At 37.6% G+C, this 15,801-nt stretch overlaps 1 protein-coding gene across 2 annotated transcripts in view; it reads left to right on the forward strand.

Moving 5' to 3' along the window:
* Nucleotides 1-5,027: 5,027 nt before the first annotated feature.
* LOC586486 (meiosis regulator and mRNA stability factor 1) overlaps nucleotides 5,028-15,801 on the forward strand; it is a 30,525-nt gene continuing 19,751 nt past the window's right edge. For both annotated transcript variants that reach the window (XM_030984449.1, XM_030984450.1), the window contains exons 1-9: nucleotides 5,028-5,338; nucleotides 6,725-6,774; nucleotides 7,058-8,386; nucleotides 8,769-8,962; nucleotides 9,693-9,810; nucleotides 10,152-10,318; nucleotides 10,663-10,832; nucleotides 13,269-13,435; nucleotides 14,935-15,469. In XM_030984449.1, the coding sequence (XP_030840309.1) occupies nucleotides 6,753-6,774; nucleotides 7,058-8,386; nucleotides 8,769-8,962; nucleotides 9,693-9,810; nucleotides 10,152-10,318; nucleotides 10,663-10,832; nucleotides 13,269-13,435; nucleotides 14,935-15,469 (2,702 nt within the window). In that variant the 5' untranslated portion in view covers nucleotides 5,028-5,338; nucleotides 6,725-6,752. The remainder of the gene's footprint in view (nucleotides 5,339-6,724; nucleotides 6,775-7,057; nucleotides 8,387-8,768; nucleotides 8,963-9,692; nucleotides 9,811-10,151; nucleotides 10,319-10,662; nucleotides 10,833-13,268; nucleotides 13,436-14,934; nucleotides 15,470-15,801) is intronic.

Raw genomic sequence — 15,801 nt, forward strand, 5'->3', positions numbered from 1 at the left:
ATTTTTGACTTACTGTTACTTTTGTTTACCACTGTTGACTAGTTGAAAGATGTACACATGTAAGCAAGAATGTGTCACTCTTTTGGCCATTAATTATTTGCAGAGTTTTAATCTTCTTCATGTAAATGATGAATGTGATAATTTACAAATTCCAGCAGTTGGCCCCAGCAGTTTTGTTCTCTCAATTGATATGCAATGACCATAGCATGCAGGGATGCCAGTTTTCAGGCAAAAGCCTGAATTCAGGCCCTGGCGATATATTTTCAGACCATAGTTTAGGCTTTTTGTGTACAAAATACCTCATTCTAGGTGATTTTCAGACCCATCGATCAATTCTAACTGGCATCCCTGAGTATGACAAGGATACTTAAAAAAGATGTAAATCAAAGCTCTTTATGTACAATTGCATGACCTGGCTGAATGCTGATGTGTGAATTTGACTTGTTCAAAAAACCAGAAGCCTATATTTTTCAGATAAGTTTTTTGTGAAACTATGTGTGCCTTGTGTCCTAAACATGTGTGATAAATGTATCTGTGTAGAGATAGTATTTGAGCAATTATTTGCAGGGCTGTCAATAGTAAGATATCTGCCACATGTATGAAGTACATGATTATAGTGATGATGTAATGAGTCCATAAGCCATAAATCTATATTTTCTTGACTGTTTCCTGCCATTAATACTATATATTCTGTAATCAGTATCATCATGTGTGCGTGGGGCAGGTGTCATATGTGAGGGTAAAGTAAAAAAGGAAATGATGTTTCTTGAAAAAATATATACCGGTATATTACTACCGGTATGCCAATTCTGTGCATTTGCAGCTCATTTGGGTATTTGCTACATATAGCTTGCATGTCTTTGTAGAACCCATGCATTCTCATGCATACTTGGGGTCTTGTACCTAGAAATTTTTCCATGCTTCCTTTAAGCAGCCCAGAGTGGCAACAACATGATACTTTTATTTTATTTCATTTTTTATTAATCAGCTATTTTTCTATAATTTGATAAGGCTCCAAGCTAATTGTATATTTTTCAGTGTTTCCTTGTTTGTTTGTTGTTTGTTTTTTGCCCTTTAAAAGCAATGACATTTCATTTTTTTTGTGGCTATGCTGTAGTGCATTAGTAGTTTACGTAGATAAATATATTTGGTGTGAATAAATAGAGCATATACGTACTTATGAAATTTAGATATTTTACACGCATTTCTAATGTTACTTGTAGTTACGGAGCATCATGTAGTAAAAATTATAATCACAGTTTATTGATAGAATTCCTGAGAGGAAATAAACATGTAAAATGTGAGTCCTGCTCGATAATCATGGGTCATGGAATTGTTTTTTGCCAGCAGGATATATATAGTATGCGCTTCGTAGTTTGCCATAGTCTTTCATTGAGGATAAACCATGTTATTATTTGGAGGGGATGGGGAGTTGTTGGGTTAAATATGGCAGTAAACAAAAGGCCTGCAAAATAATGTTAAGATAGTACTCGTGGGAGATATACTAGTTCAGCTTACAATTATTTGGTGAATGAAGGCATGTTTTTTTGTTGGGGGGGGGGCGTTAAAGTAGATGTAACAAATTTAATTTGCATTATTTCATTACCGTGGTGGTATTTTAAAATAGATCATGATTTAATGTAGAAGAAAAAATATATAACTTTCTGAATGGGAAAAAATCATAGCTAACATTAGCTAACAGCTGGAATATAATTATGATGATGCAGGTGAAAAATAACCAATTTGCTGGAAACAAATAAACAAACTATGTATCCTTCTAGCTGGGATAATCGCTAGTCTATTCATACACTGCTTTGTTAACTTTGTTGAGCTTTGTTAATTAGACATGATCTGATAAATTGCCTTTAAACAAAACAGAAGTTTTTCTTTATTAGTTTTTTTTATGAAATGGTGAAAAAATAGCTGCCTGCATCAAGTGCTCGCATGCGCACTCACCCAAATGTGTGTTATGAGCCACAGAAATGTGAAGTCCATTACATTTTCAAGGCTGTCTACAAAAGGATAAATAAACAAGGCTCTATATACATGTGTAAGTGTTAAATGTTAAAGCATTTTGTCCGTTATAGTGCCATTGACAATACAAAGCTCTTACAGCCATTTTGCGGACAGCCAACAAGTTGAGGCTTTGGGCTTTATTGTATTTCTAATAAATTCAAAATTGCTGCCGTTTGATTTGTTTAAATCTAGTTTTATTTTATTAAATTGAGGCTCATGTTATGAAAAGAAAAAAGTGTCTTTCAAAATGCTGAAATCGTTGTGTAGTAAATGAGTCGTGCAGTGAACTTAGTGAATACCAGATAGAATTGAGGGCAGATATTTTTATCAAAAGAAAATGTTGATCAAATTGAGTGCTTTAAAAATTAAGGTAGTTCATAGGATAAATGTATTGGATTTAAAGGGGAATTCCACCCTGATATTAAGATAGTTTGAATAGAAGTATAGCAAAAAGATAAACGGGTCAGCAAAACGTGACTGTGTGACCAAAATGTTAGAAAAGAGCTGTTAAAGATCTATATGTGGTTTAATTTTCAAATTTCCAGCTGAATTTTGTTTAATTTTTTAATTTTTGATTTTTTTTCTTCTTCTTTTTTCTTCTTCTTTTTTACTTGTGTGAGACAGTAGAGATTTACTAAGTGTGATTTCCATAGATACTAAATACATTTATTTATTTTTGTTCCTAATAAAGTCCATATTTCAATAATGACTATTCTTCCATTTATTTATTTTCGTCATCCAATTTCACTGAAATTGTGAAATTCTAATTTTTCTTTCTTTGTGCATGATAGTTTTATGTAAAGTATTTTGTACTACCAGTACGTTATTTCTAGTTTCAACATAACACATTAAATCAGTATCATAACATCATCTGTATTTCAAGACAGAATTTTCAGGAGATAAAGATATGGACTGACATATTAACACCATTTGGGTAATTATTTTGTAATTGCTCCCATTTTCAGGTGAAATATCCATGCATCATCATGGAGAAGGAAGAAGAAAACAAAATATTACAAATATATATGGAAACTTTAAAGGAGCGATATCTCAAGAGATAAACAATTTCTGTAACTTCAATTGATTGAATTCATGTGTACAATTTGCATATGAAAGAAAAATGCCAGCGTCCCATTTCTTTTTATTTGGAAATGTTTCTTTTCATCTGAAAAATGCTTCTTATCAGTGATGTAATATCAGTAATATGTAATATAAGGTATGTAATATCATGTTGGTTTTTTAAAGACATTTTTCTTTTCTCATTTGATGAATATACAGCTGTAGTATAAAAATGGTTTTCCATTATGTAAAGAGGCGTTACAATAGGGAAGGTATACTGAGAATGGTGTTATCTTTTACGTTACCGAAACAATATTAAATGTTGTAACAAATCAATATTAGGGCAAGTCATTGGTTGATGTCTGTGCAAAGCTGGCTGCATTCACACGCGAAGTTAAAAAAGACATCTCAGCAAGCACCAATGGTAAATGTTAGTTCTGCACAAGTTATGAGCTTGTTATGAGAAGTAGCATTGCTAACCATACCATTAAAGATAACATCTTTGTCAGAATACAGACCTAGAGCTTAGTAATAAGATGCAAACAGGGTATTTGTTTCCTCTTATGTCCTTGTGAAAACTTCATTTCCATTACAACCACTATATTGAACCCACTGCGTACTGAAAGCAGTCGGACTCTGTGTTGAGCCTATGGGAATAAGAGAACTTGGTAGTGATTGGGTTAAAGATGTCTTTTCTTTCTACACATTGGCAAGTGTATGTCTCATTTATTATTTCTGTTATAATTATGCTGTGATGCAAGTAATGTGATTGACATCGTCATGAGCAATGAAATAAAGCTATCTCTGTATATGAATTGTCTCCAATTGATTTTTTGTTGTTGGTTAGTGTGTTTTATGAGTTGAATGTAGAGAATGTGCCTGGACGGCGGGGTATCAAAGTTTGGGCTGAAGGTTATTTTTTTGTTCTTCTATTTCTCTTTCTCCACCTCCCTCTTTTGTCCTCTTTTTGTACACTGCCCCTTCTCTTCTCCTTTTAATTCTTCTTCTTCTTCTTCTTCTTCTCTTTTTGCTTCTTCTTCTATTTTTTTTCTTCTTTTTCTTCTTCTTCTTTTTCTTCGTCTTCTACTTCTTCTTCTTCTCCTTCTTCTTCTCCCCTTCTTCTCCTCCTTCTTCTTCACCTTCTTCTTTTTTTTCTTCTTCTTCTTCTTCTTCTTCTTCTTCTTCTTCTTCTTCTTCTTCTTCTTCTTCTTCTTCTACTTCTTCTTCTTCTCCTCTTTTTTTCTTCTTCTTCTTCTTCTTCTTCTTCTTCTTCTTCTTCTTCTATTTCTCCTCCTCCTCTTCCTCCTTCTCCCCTCTCTGTTTTCTTATTTTTCTCTCCTTCTTCACTCCTCCATGTATTTGTTTATTTACTTGGATCAGGATTGTTCGCAGTAGGAGCACAAGGAGTACTACTATTTATGTGGGGCAGGGGTGGGCACCCGATTAATTTTTGAAGCCTGACTATAGCGGGTAAAAAATTATGATAATTTTGTTGTTGTTGAATTCTTCAACTTTAGTGTATTAATTGTAGAGTTAACAATATTTTGCTAAACATTAATCTATCATATGTCATTCTGAGGCTACATTCCTAACATTTCCAAGGGGGCATATGGGGGCACCGAACCGAAAATCGGTATAGCTGGAAAATTTCATTTAAAATTAAGTGTTCAATTTGTGCTTTTGCCTCCCCTCGGTCGCAATTTGTCTGGTGAATCTGTATGTACATAGACAAGGCCTTCTCTTTGTCGATATCATATAATGCCCGTTCATTTATCTTTTTGAAGGGGATGGGGGGGGGGGCGGGGGGGGGGGCTTACCCCGCGACTTTGAGAGTTTATCCGTGTTTCGGTCATCAATCCTCGTCGTACCGTTTTCAGTTAAGGTCTAGCGCCATCTCGTGTTGATGAATTTACATTTGTTGCACAATATTCCATTCGCTTTTAATGTTATGAATGAAACTGAACGCGATATGTCACAACACGCGCTGTATATATTGCAAAGGCAAGCTGTGTAATGAATTTATCGCATTGCCAGTCATTAGATTTCCAGTAACCTCAGCTCAGATCAGTCGACATTGCCGAACAGCTCTTTCCACTTTTCCAGTAACCTCAGCTCAGCTGAGTCGACACTGTATTGCCATACAGCAGAGAAGGCTCCTGTGAATGAAATACGGTACTTTCTACCTAGACAAGGTCAATTCCTGGAGTGAACTGGTGAAGAGAGCCGCATATACAGATGCACCAGCCTTGAGCCTTCCAAGCGGGTAACTTTTTGAAAACGGGATAGATTCTAGGCCAGGTGGTTCTGATGTTTCTTCTGCAGTTCTGAGTCTAACTTCTAACTTCTATATTACTAAGTAAAGTGTGCCACAAATCCCATCGAAATTTGAGCAAGAACAATGTCATTTTTACAAGAAAAGGCAGCCATGTCATCATGTCATCATGTAAATTGGACAAATTTAAGACAAGGGCAAGGTTCCCATGCCTGCGCACTCATTAGTTTACGATGGGGTGACCAAAATTCACAGAGATTTTTGAAAATATTAGTAAATATGATAGTCTACAGGTATTCGATCCGTGATTTCTCATAATCTACACAAATTTATTACCAAATCATGATGGACGGCAAAGTTTTTAAGTACCAAAAAAATTATTGTCAAATTAAGCCAAAGGATTCCGGGGATATCGCTATCTAAAATTGGATGTCGGATCAGCACAAGCGCTCGCGCTGCACATAGAACTTTACTAGCTTACATTTAGCGCATGCGCATAATGTTCATCCGATCACAGCGAATAGCATAAATTGGCACCGACAAGGGCCCTTCTTATTGGCTACGCTGGCTGCCATTCACTCAATGTTATAAGATATTGGTGCGAGGAGAAAGCTTGGGATTTTCCGTTTGATGCAATAGATTTTTTTCAGCATCCTTAAAATGTTAAGTGTTTCACTTAAGTTAAAGTCATTCCTAACTATTTTTAAAGTTTGAAAATTTCTCATTTCGTCATATTAGGGTACAAACTGGAAAGTTATTCTGAAATGTTCGTTGATTTTTCTATTTTATGTGTGTGCAATGCTGCAATGCCATGTGTGCGTCAGTTATGTGTGTACCGGTAGATCATTCCCAAAACTGTTATAAAAACAAAAGTAGACGGTGAAACTGTAAAAGTAAATAGTAGATGGTCAAAAGGGTTCATTTTTCATGAGGATTCTGCTCATCAATTTGTATGCCAAATTTATTATGATTTTGATGACTCCAGAACCTTGCAGTGCACACCAATACTTTACATGCTACATGATCAACTTTTTTCTGATCCATTCCACACATTTCACAATGCAATCGCATGACAAAAACTCAACTGTATCTTTAATGACTGTGATGATGTATTAATCTACATGTATACGAAAAGAAATGAAAATGTTAACAATTAACCCATGGAGGGCTATTAGACGTGCATTTCCCTTGGACTCCAGCCTTAGTATACTCGGCTACCATCCTCAACGGGTTAACATGTTTCATTGTTGAAAATGTAGCACAAAAATGCTCAGAGTGTACAAGTAACAGCAGTGATACTCTTGTTGCAACTAAACAATGGACTTCTACTGCTTCATAGGCTCAATAACCTTTCTTGTTTTCTCTTTCAAATTTCAGAATAAATTAGACAAGGAATGGACAGAGAATGGACCACTCATATGAGAAAGGTATGTGTGATTTCAGATAAATCTTTTGTGTATATACATTTAAAGCAACATAAAGAACGTCGCTCATGCTTGTTGAATGGTATGGAAGCATGTTCGTGTCATAATGAAGACAGCTCCCTTCTGGACTGGTTATTGGTTCCCTTGAAAAAAATACCGTCACCAGTAGGATAAGTTTCAGAAGACATGAGATATATGAAAACATTGCATATAAACTTAAAGTGATATTGGAATATAATGTTGCTACAGTTATTAAAAGTCTTTGTGTGGTTCGTTGCTCATTTAGGTAAAGGATTAAGACGAAGCAGACGTGGACCAGATGACATGTCCGACAGTTACAGTGGTACAGAGAGAGTGACAGACTGGGACAGAGGGAGAAGCAAGCATGACCATTCCCACCGTGGGGATGAAGGATCCAGGAGAAGCCAGAGTTTCAGTGAGGACAGTCATCACCACTGCCATAGCGAGGGCAGTGGAGGACCCAAAGCTAGGAAACAGAAGGTAAAGATCTTACAGAGACCACGGCAAACGTCCGGTCAGAGACATAGATCGGATCGTGATTTGAACTCTGGATTCAGAGGTTCATCTCCCGATGTCATAGACCTCGATGATGTCGGATCAAGTAGCAGTCAAGAGGTCTCTGGGGCATCATCCAGTCAGTATATGACTGCAGGACAAGATCCAAGCCCTCCAAACACCATGGATGGTGAGAGACAGTCCAACATGTACGAGACGGAGAAGTGTCCAAAGAGCGTTGGTGAGTTGCTGAAGCCAGAAGTCAGCAGCGATGCAAGTTGTGCTCAGAATCCGCTTCTTGGAGGACTTCCTCACTTTGCCAATCTAGCGGGACTGCAAGCAACAGCAGCCATCGATGCGAGTATCTCTTCCAGTATTCAGCTTCTTCAGTATTACCAACAGCAGCAGATGCTGGCGGCACATTTTGGATTGACAGGTTTTGGACAGACTGGCTTGTATCCTAGCCTACCCCTAGCTCCACCTTTACCTATGGCAATGCCCTGTGCAAACTCCGTTCACACACCCTTTCTCCCATGCTCATGCGTGACTTGCCAATCGGCCATGCTTACTCAGGATTTGAGCCGGCTGTTGCCTCAGTACGGTCAAACCGGACAGTATGCACCACCGATGCCCACCTTGCCAGTGCCTCAGCAACAAGGGTTGGTTCCCCCTCAAAGCCAGGACGTTCAGGCCCTCCTCAGACTCCTGCACCAGAATGATGGACATGACGTCCAAGCAGTGATGCCGCAGAGCTGCCAGGAGTGTGCATGTGAGACAGAGTGCAATGCTGCCCCGTTCCATGTCCCTCATGCCAACAAAGAACCTCCACCACCAGTTGTGTCATCCAACCTTCCAATGGCTCAGCGCCCACCGTCCAACCACTCGCACCAGGGTATACCATTTAGTCCCTACAGACAGAGCGGAGATTTACCATCTGGTTCAGGAGCTGGCAACAACATGACACCCCTGAGACAAGCCATGACTAGCACCCTATGCAGTAGCCCTCTGCAGTCCCTTATAACTCAGCTCAATGAAAGCGGACTGTCAGCAGTCAGTGCCATCCAGTTCCAGAGCCCTGACAAGCACAATACTTCCAAAGGTATACAGCTCAAACTGTTTCCTCAGATAAAAAAAGAAAGATATATGTTGTGCATTCAGATTTTGAAAGTGAGTTAATGTATTGAGATGGTAATTGTGTTTGTTGAAGTAAACTTTGTTCGCACAAAAGTAATATCCATAAAAACCTAGTTATTTTCATGGTAATGAAGGTGAAAAGGCACATTTGTTTTACTTGTTTTAAATATATCATAAGTATAGTTTACTAATCTTTGATTAACACTCACTGTCAATACTTGACAGTGTCCTAGCAGCATTTCATGCAACATTAATCATGAAAGACTATTGGTGTAATTGAAGCTTGTTTGAGTTGTATGAATTCCAGAGAGACCCAATGACTCTTGACTTCTTTTCTATGGCTATAGCTGAGGAGAACCCACCCATTGGAGTCTTCTGGGACATAGAGAACTGCGCTGTCCCAAGAGGAAAGTCTGCTCTGGCCGTTGTTCAGCGCATCAGAGACCAGCTCTTCATTGGACATCGGGAAGCAGAGTTCATGTGTGTCTGTGATATCAACAAGGAGAGCAGCACTATCATACAGGAGCTTAATGACTCACAGGTAAATCCTTAATGATAATGATAAGCATTCAATTATTCAAACATGTATATATATTTATCTATATACATGCATTTAAAGGCTGAATTAAAATGATTTAATGACCATTTAAGTGCTCTGTAAAGAGAATACTTGTACTGTTTAGAATGTTATTTGAAAGAAATAATTAAGTAATTCAAGCCTTGTGCGCTATGTGGGTGTCCCACAAGGATCTTTCAATGGACCTCTTCTGTTTCTTACAAAAAAAATTGAAATAACGTGTGATATATCTGTTTTTGTACCAGTTGTTTGAAACATGAATTTATATCTTTAAAGATATAGGTGAGTTCTGGTCATCCGATTGCATTGTGAAAGAAAAGGTGTGGAATGGCTCAGAAAAAGTTGATCATGTAGCATAGAAGTATTGGTGTGTACAGCAAAGTTCTGGAGTCGTCAAAATCATAATAAATTTGGCCCAGTCTTGGTAAAGTAACAAGCACTGTACACAGAAAGATGTATATGGGACTACACAAATGGTGTCGGGGGCTACCAACCTTTATTTCCTAATCTTTCTATGCTCATTACTCAGCCAGTATACATTTTCCACCAAAATTGTTTGGCAAATGACATTTATTTGTAATCTTGAACATTCAGTGCAAGTTTCGTTTGATTCTGTGAGAATTGATTTTCTTTTTTTTTACCAGAACTCACCTTTATTTTTAGGGATTGAATTCTTCATGTAACTTATTTACAGGTGACTGTAGCACACATCAATGCCACTGCCAAGAATGCAGCTGATGACAAACTCAGGCAGAGCCTTCGGAGGTTTGCTGACACCCACAGCTCACCAGCAACAGTTGTACTCATTTCAGGTAACCCCCTATTTTATTATTTTTTTTAATTTTATTTTTGCATAGGTCCTCTTTTATGATAAGAATCGCATGTAATAATAATAATGGTAGCTTCTTAAATAGCGCACATGTTCGTCAAGCAGGGTTTGATGCTGACGCAGTGAAACCTGGGACCCGTTTCACAAAACTTGTCATCAGTGACAAATGACAGTCTTTGTTATAAGCTACTGAAATCCTTGCTTCTGATTGGTTATCAGCAGATTTGTCACTGATTTTTGCTATTTGTCATTGAAAAAAGGCTTTGTGAAACGCCCCCAGGATGTAACTCACCTTTGACCTTTCTTCCATTACCCCTGATCCAGGTGATATCAACTTTGCTCAGGATCTGTCTGATCTAAGGCACAGGAATGGACTGAATGTGATCCTGGTCCATGGTCTAGCCGCCTCTGAGGTTCTCAAGACCTGTGCTAACAAGGCTTACAGATACGATGAACTCCTTGCTGACCTTCCCTTTAGGTCACCCTCAAAGGTAAGATGAGATCCAGTATTGATTAGATTTAGGTTTCTGATGAGGTCTCTAAGTCTCTCAAGAACTGGACCAACAATGCTTTTATGTATATATATATATATAAGAGCTCCTAGCTGATCTGCCTTTCAGATCGCTGGCCAAAGTGATAATTTTTTCGGGGGGGGGGGGGGGGGGGGGAGCACTTTGCTCTTGTGAACAACAGCCATTTCATAGCTAATTGTCTTCAGCCCATCAATCCAGCCATCACATTTCTTGTATTGATTACTAAAAACTAAAAAATGTAAATGATTTTCATTTCTTCTCTGTCCCTTGTTCCTCTCTATCTCCCGTTCTCTTATTTACAGAGCATTATTGAGAGCTCTGAGCTGGTGATTCACAACCTTCCACTAAGGAAGGACCCGGGAATCATCAGGACCCGTCTCAAGCAACTCTCCGACAACTGTGGTGGCAAAGTGGGCAACATTGTCAACACTACAGCGTTTATCAAGTTTCCTAGCCATGAGATCGCCTGCAGGTTTGTTACATATTCATAACCTTTAAAGAGAAAGTTGAGTTCTGGTCACGCGATAGCATTGTGAAATAAACGGTGTGAAATCAATCAGAAAAGCTTAATTATCTAGCATATAAGTATTGGTGTATACTGCAAGGTTCTGGAATCATCAAAGTGATTTAAAATTTTAGCCCAGTCTTGGTAAATTTACAAGCACTGTACACAGAAAGATGTATATGGGACTACACAAACATATGGTGTAAAAATCTGTCCCGATTTTTATGCTATTACATGCCATATTTAGAATATTAAGGCATTTGAAGAGCAGTGCTTTTCAGGGAACATTTTTAATCTGATGTTCTTCCACACTTGCATAATAACAATGATAACGCTCACAAATCATTTTTCACCTCTTCCCAGAACTCAACTTTATATTTAAATACATAGGATTAACAAAAATCTCATAGGAGATGAGGATGGGTAGATGGAGATGGTATGGTTATGTCGTTTGAGAAAAAATAGCCATTGGGTCCAGAAAGCAATGAATTTCCAGGTTGCTGGCTTAATGTTTTGTGGAAGACCTCGCAAAACCTGGAAGGAAACGCTAATGTAAGATATGAGAGCATTTAGCCTCACTTGGATGGATGCTGAAGACCAGGGGCCCATTTCATATAACTTGTCATCAGTGACAAATGACAGTTTTTTGTTATAAGCTACTGAAATCCTTGCTTCTGATTGGTTATCAGCAGATTTGTCACTGATTTTTGTCATTTAAAAAAGGCTTTCTGAAATGGGTCCCAGAAGGCTTAAATCTTGTACGCTCTGTGTGTGTGCAAAAGTCGTGGAGGGGTTAGGAGTACTATCACAGGGTTTGATAGAACGCCAAAACCCTCTGCAGAATGATAGATCATATTTCATATTCAAATTTATTGTCCAATGATTGGAAATTTGTTTCATTTGCATGTCAATACAAGGTTACACGTTATAAACATCAATAAGATACATATGGGTACAGAGTAGAACATTTAACTTGGACATAGGTAACAACAAATGCGATAGTTCAACATGCGGACTAAAATTCGGTTCATAAATTAAGTAGTTAAATTCAGTTCAAGTTCGGATTAAATTCATTCGCAATTCGGATTAAATACAATTAAAAATTTAAACCAATTTAATTCGTAATTCAGATCAAATCCATTTCAAATCCCGATCACATTCAGTTCGTAATTCAAATTAGAATATAATTAACAAAATCAAATTACATTCAATTTATAATTCAAACTAAGTAATAAAATTAAATTCATAATTCGGGTTAAATTAAGTTCACAATTCAAATTCAATACAATTCATGATTCAGACAAATTCAATTCATATTTCAGAAAATAATTCAATTCAAATCCCGATCGCGTACAATTCATAATTCAGATTAAATTAAATTGACAATTCAGGTTAAAAAAAATCATAATTCAGATTACTACAATCTATAATTCACATCAATTCAATTCGTAGTTCAGATTAATATAAAATTAACAATTCAAATCAAATTCAATATAATTCAAACTAAGTAATTAAATTAAATTCATATTTCGGGTTAAATTAAATTCACAATTCAAATGCAATACAATCTATTCTTCAGACCAATTCAGTTCATATTTCATAATATAATTCAACTCAAGTTCCGATCACCTACAATTCATAATTCAAATTAAATTAATTTACAATTCAGATTAAATGCAAGTTATAATTAAAAATAGGTGATTACATTCAGTCATAATTCGGATTAAGTTAGGTTCACAGTTCAAATTAAATTCACAATTCAGATTAAATTCAGTTTATTATTCAGACTTAGATTAAACCCTCCTCGTTCATCAGCCTGATTGAGCTTGGCACAAATGAATTTAGAAACCTGCTCGTTCTGGACCTTAGAGATCTTAACCTGTTTCCTGACCTCAGGGCTACATAATTATTATTTAAGGGGTGACGGCTGTTATGGTAGATTGATTTCGCCTTGTCACGTACTCTATTTCTACATATATCTTCGAAGACTAGATTCTTCCCTACAATTTTTTCCGCTTGTTTAACAATTCTTTTTAGCATAGACAAGTCTACTTTCCGACATGCTGTGAACCACACAACGCAGTCGTTTACTATTATGCTCTCTATCACAGACTTGTAGAAAAGGTACATTATTGTGCGGTCTACGTGAAAGGAATTGAGTTTACGAAGGAAATATAACCATTGCTGCCCTTTCTTGTACAGCTCCCTACAGTTGTCATCCCATTTCAGCTTGTCATTAATTACAGTGCCAAGGTATTTGTATGATCGAGATGCTCCTTGTCGTATGATATAGTTTTGACTAGTCAGTGAATGACAATCTATGTATGAAGTATATAATACAGCTTGCACACCTTATACTTTCATGTCCTTCTCATTCATGTCTTTCATATAAATATTACACAGAGCTAAGAAAAGACTGGAGAAGGAGAGTGTGTATGGCAACGTCATCACCACGTCCTTCTGCCGCATCAATCGAAATGGCTATGGGAGTCCCAGGTATGGGAGGAACAACGTCAGATGGGACAGTGACAGGAGCTGGAGAGACGGACAGGAAGAGGTCTCTAGTCATGGTAAGTTCAAGTTCAAGTTTTTATTGTTTCACATTTTACAAAAAAATATAGACATACATATAAATTTAAAAATTATTCAATACATGTAGTATAAATGAGCATGTCCCAATGATTCTCAATTCATATAAAAGATTAAGTAGAATGTGAGGAACCTATTAAAAAGCAGTGCTTGTATATTATAGGTTCCTGGAAAAATAAGTATTGTAGAAGAAATAATTGTAGCAGTAGAGAAGGACGTAATTTAGAGGCGAGAATTAAAAACACAATGGAATTTAAGGAAATTTGTATACAAAATAATGCGTTAGCACCAATACCCAGAGTCACCCGGTTAAAATGCGTAGTCAAAATGCATAATCAAAATGCGTAGTCACCCGAGCAATTTAGTTAGCAAAGCACAAAGTAATTTGTTTATATACATTAAAAAAAAAAAGGAACATGCATCATTAATTAACAGTTAAGATTAGCATTGAAGAAAAAAGGACTGGGGAGGGCAAACAAATTATATTGTAAGAATTTAAAAGAAAAAGTTTGCGTTTAAAGCAATTTAACGATGGTGCTTCCTTAACTACAAATCCAAACCATTCCAAAAGTGATCACCACGCATGCATATTCATTTGAATCTTGGATATTCATGTACCAAAATCTGTCAGGGGTGGTGGTAATTAGTTAACCTTTCCAAAACCTAGACAGCCCATCATGGTTTAACTTGTTCAATACTATTCCAGACATTTCCCTGTTTGTGTTCATGGGAAATGCATGTTATTCCAAATTTCAATCGTATCTAATTGGTGAGAGAAAATTTACTCAAAACACTTTGCCTTTTTAGGTAAAAAAAGCAATATGTACTTTTTATTTTTAATGTTAAATATGAGAGAGAAGTTATCATAATAAAATTGAAAATAGTAACAAAATTCTTGCATTGACATGTGTAGTAATGAACAGGATAAAGGATAAAGAGAGTTGCAGTAATGAATGCCTGTCATGTGTTATATCTGCAACTGATTAGAAGTAGGTGGGTATGTAGGAGAAAGAAAGGCCTAGAATATATTGAGAGATCGCATGTGGGCATTGCTGTGATTGAACTGTCTTTTATTTAAATGTATAGACAAGTTTTGGGAACGCCCCCCCCCCCTCTCAAAAAATGATTGGAAGCTCTTAGTACCAATCATGTGAAAGAATATGTTTTGACTAATTCGTGAGGATACAAATTTTGCCGGGACACCGCCTACTAATTGATATACTTGGTAAATTATTATATCTATCCGGACTAGATAGATATCGCGTAGTCCCATATACATCTTTCTGTGTACAGTGCTTGTAACTTAACCAAGACTGGGGCAAATTTCTCATCATTTTGATGACTCCAGAACCTTGCAGAACACACCAATACTTATATGCTAAATGATCAACCTTTTCTGATCGATTCCACAACGTTTCTTCACAATGCAATCGCATAACCAGAACTGGTGTATACCTTTAACCTCTGTGTATTCTCATAGATTCTAGTAGCAGCCAGGGAACAAGCGAGAACCAGAAAGCGGAGCCAAACATTCCAAGCATCAAGACATACACAGGCCCCGCCCCCAAACCAATCCCCGTCTCGGTCGCCAGTCAGAGGGAATGCACAAGCCCTCTGGGTGCGGGCAAGACGGACATGAAAGTCAGCAGTGGCCTTGCAGCAGCGTTCCGTCCTATCCAACCCACCTCCTCAGCCCCACCCTCCTCTGCCGCTTCTCCTCGCAACACCCCGACCCCTCCCAACTGCGAAGGCATCAACCTGGTCATGGACGGGGCAGCCATGAGATCGTACCCCGCCCGAAGGCACCAGCAGGATGCTGACCCCCTACTGTCAAACAGGGTGGGGTCAGAATGGAAGCCCCTCATCCCCACGCCCCCTCCCATGGAAGCACATAGTTCCTATGATGCCTTCAGGCCGATACCATCGGTCCAGAGGATGGCGGGGGCTCCTGGGTCCCACCTGCACTTCAGGAAAGATGGCACACCTGGTAACCCGTATCTCAAGGGATCATATAGGTGAGTTGATATCATCAAACAGCTTTTTTTTTCTAAAGGAGATTCCCAAAAATGATGGAAAAGATCCGGAAAGAAACCCCTATCGGTCTGTAACTTCTACAGTAGATTTGTAGATTTTTTGTGTGAATTCGGTATATGAATTATATAAAGACTGCTTTAATATTCGAGGAATAATTGATTTAATAGGCTCTTGGGAATGTTATATCCTGCTATCACCCCTTGGCACGTCTCGGGGTGATAGCAGGATGTAACGTCCCCTTGAGCCTATAAAAACAACTATCCCTCTCATAGCAGTCATTATATCTATAGAATGAAAGTGCAGAGAAATGTTT

The sequence above is a fragment of the Strongylocentrotus purpuratus genome, unplaced genomic scaffold, assembly GCF_000002235.5.
Source record: "Strongylocentrotus purpuratus isolate Spur 01 unplaced genomic scaffold, Spur_5.0 spur5_scaffold_14, whole genome shotgun sequence".
NCBI classification, from domain to species: Eukaryota; Metazoa; Echinodermata; class Echinoidea; order Camarodonta; family Strongylocentrotidae; genus Strongylocentrotus; species Strongylocentrotus purpuratus.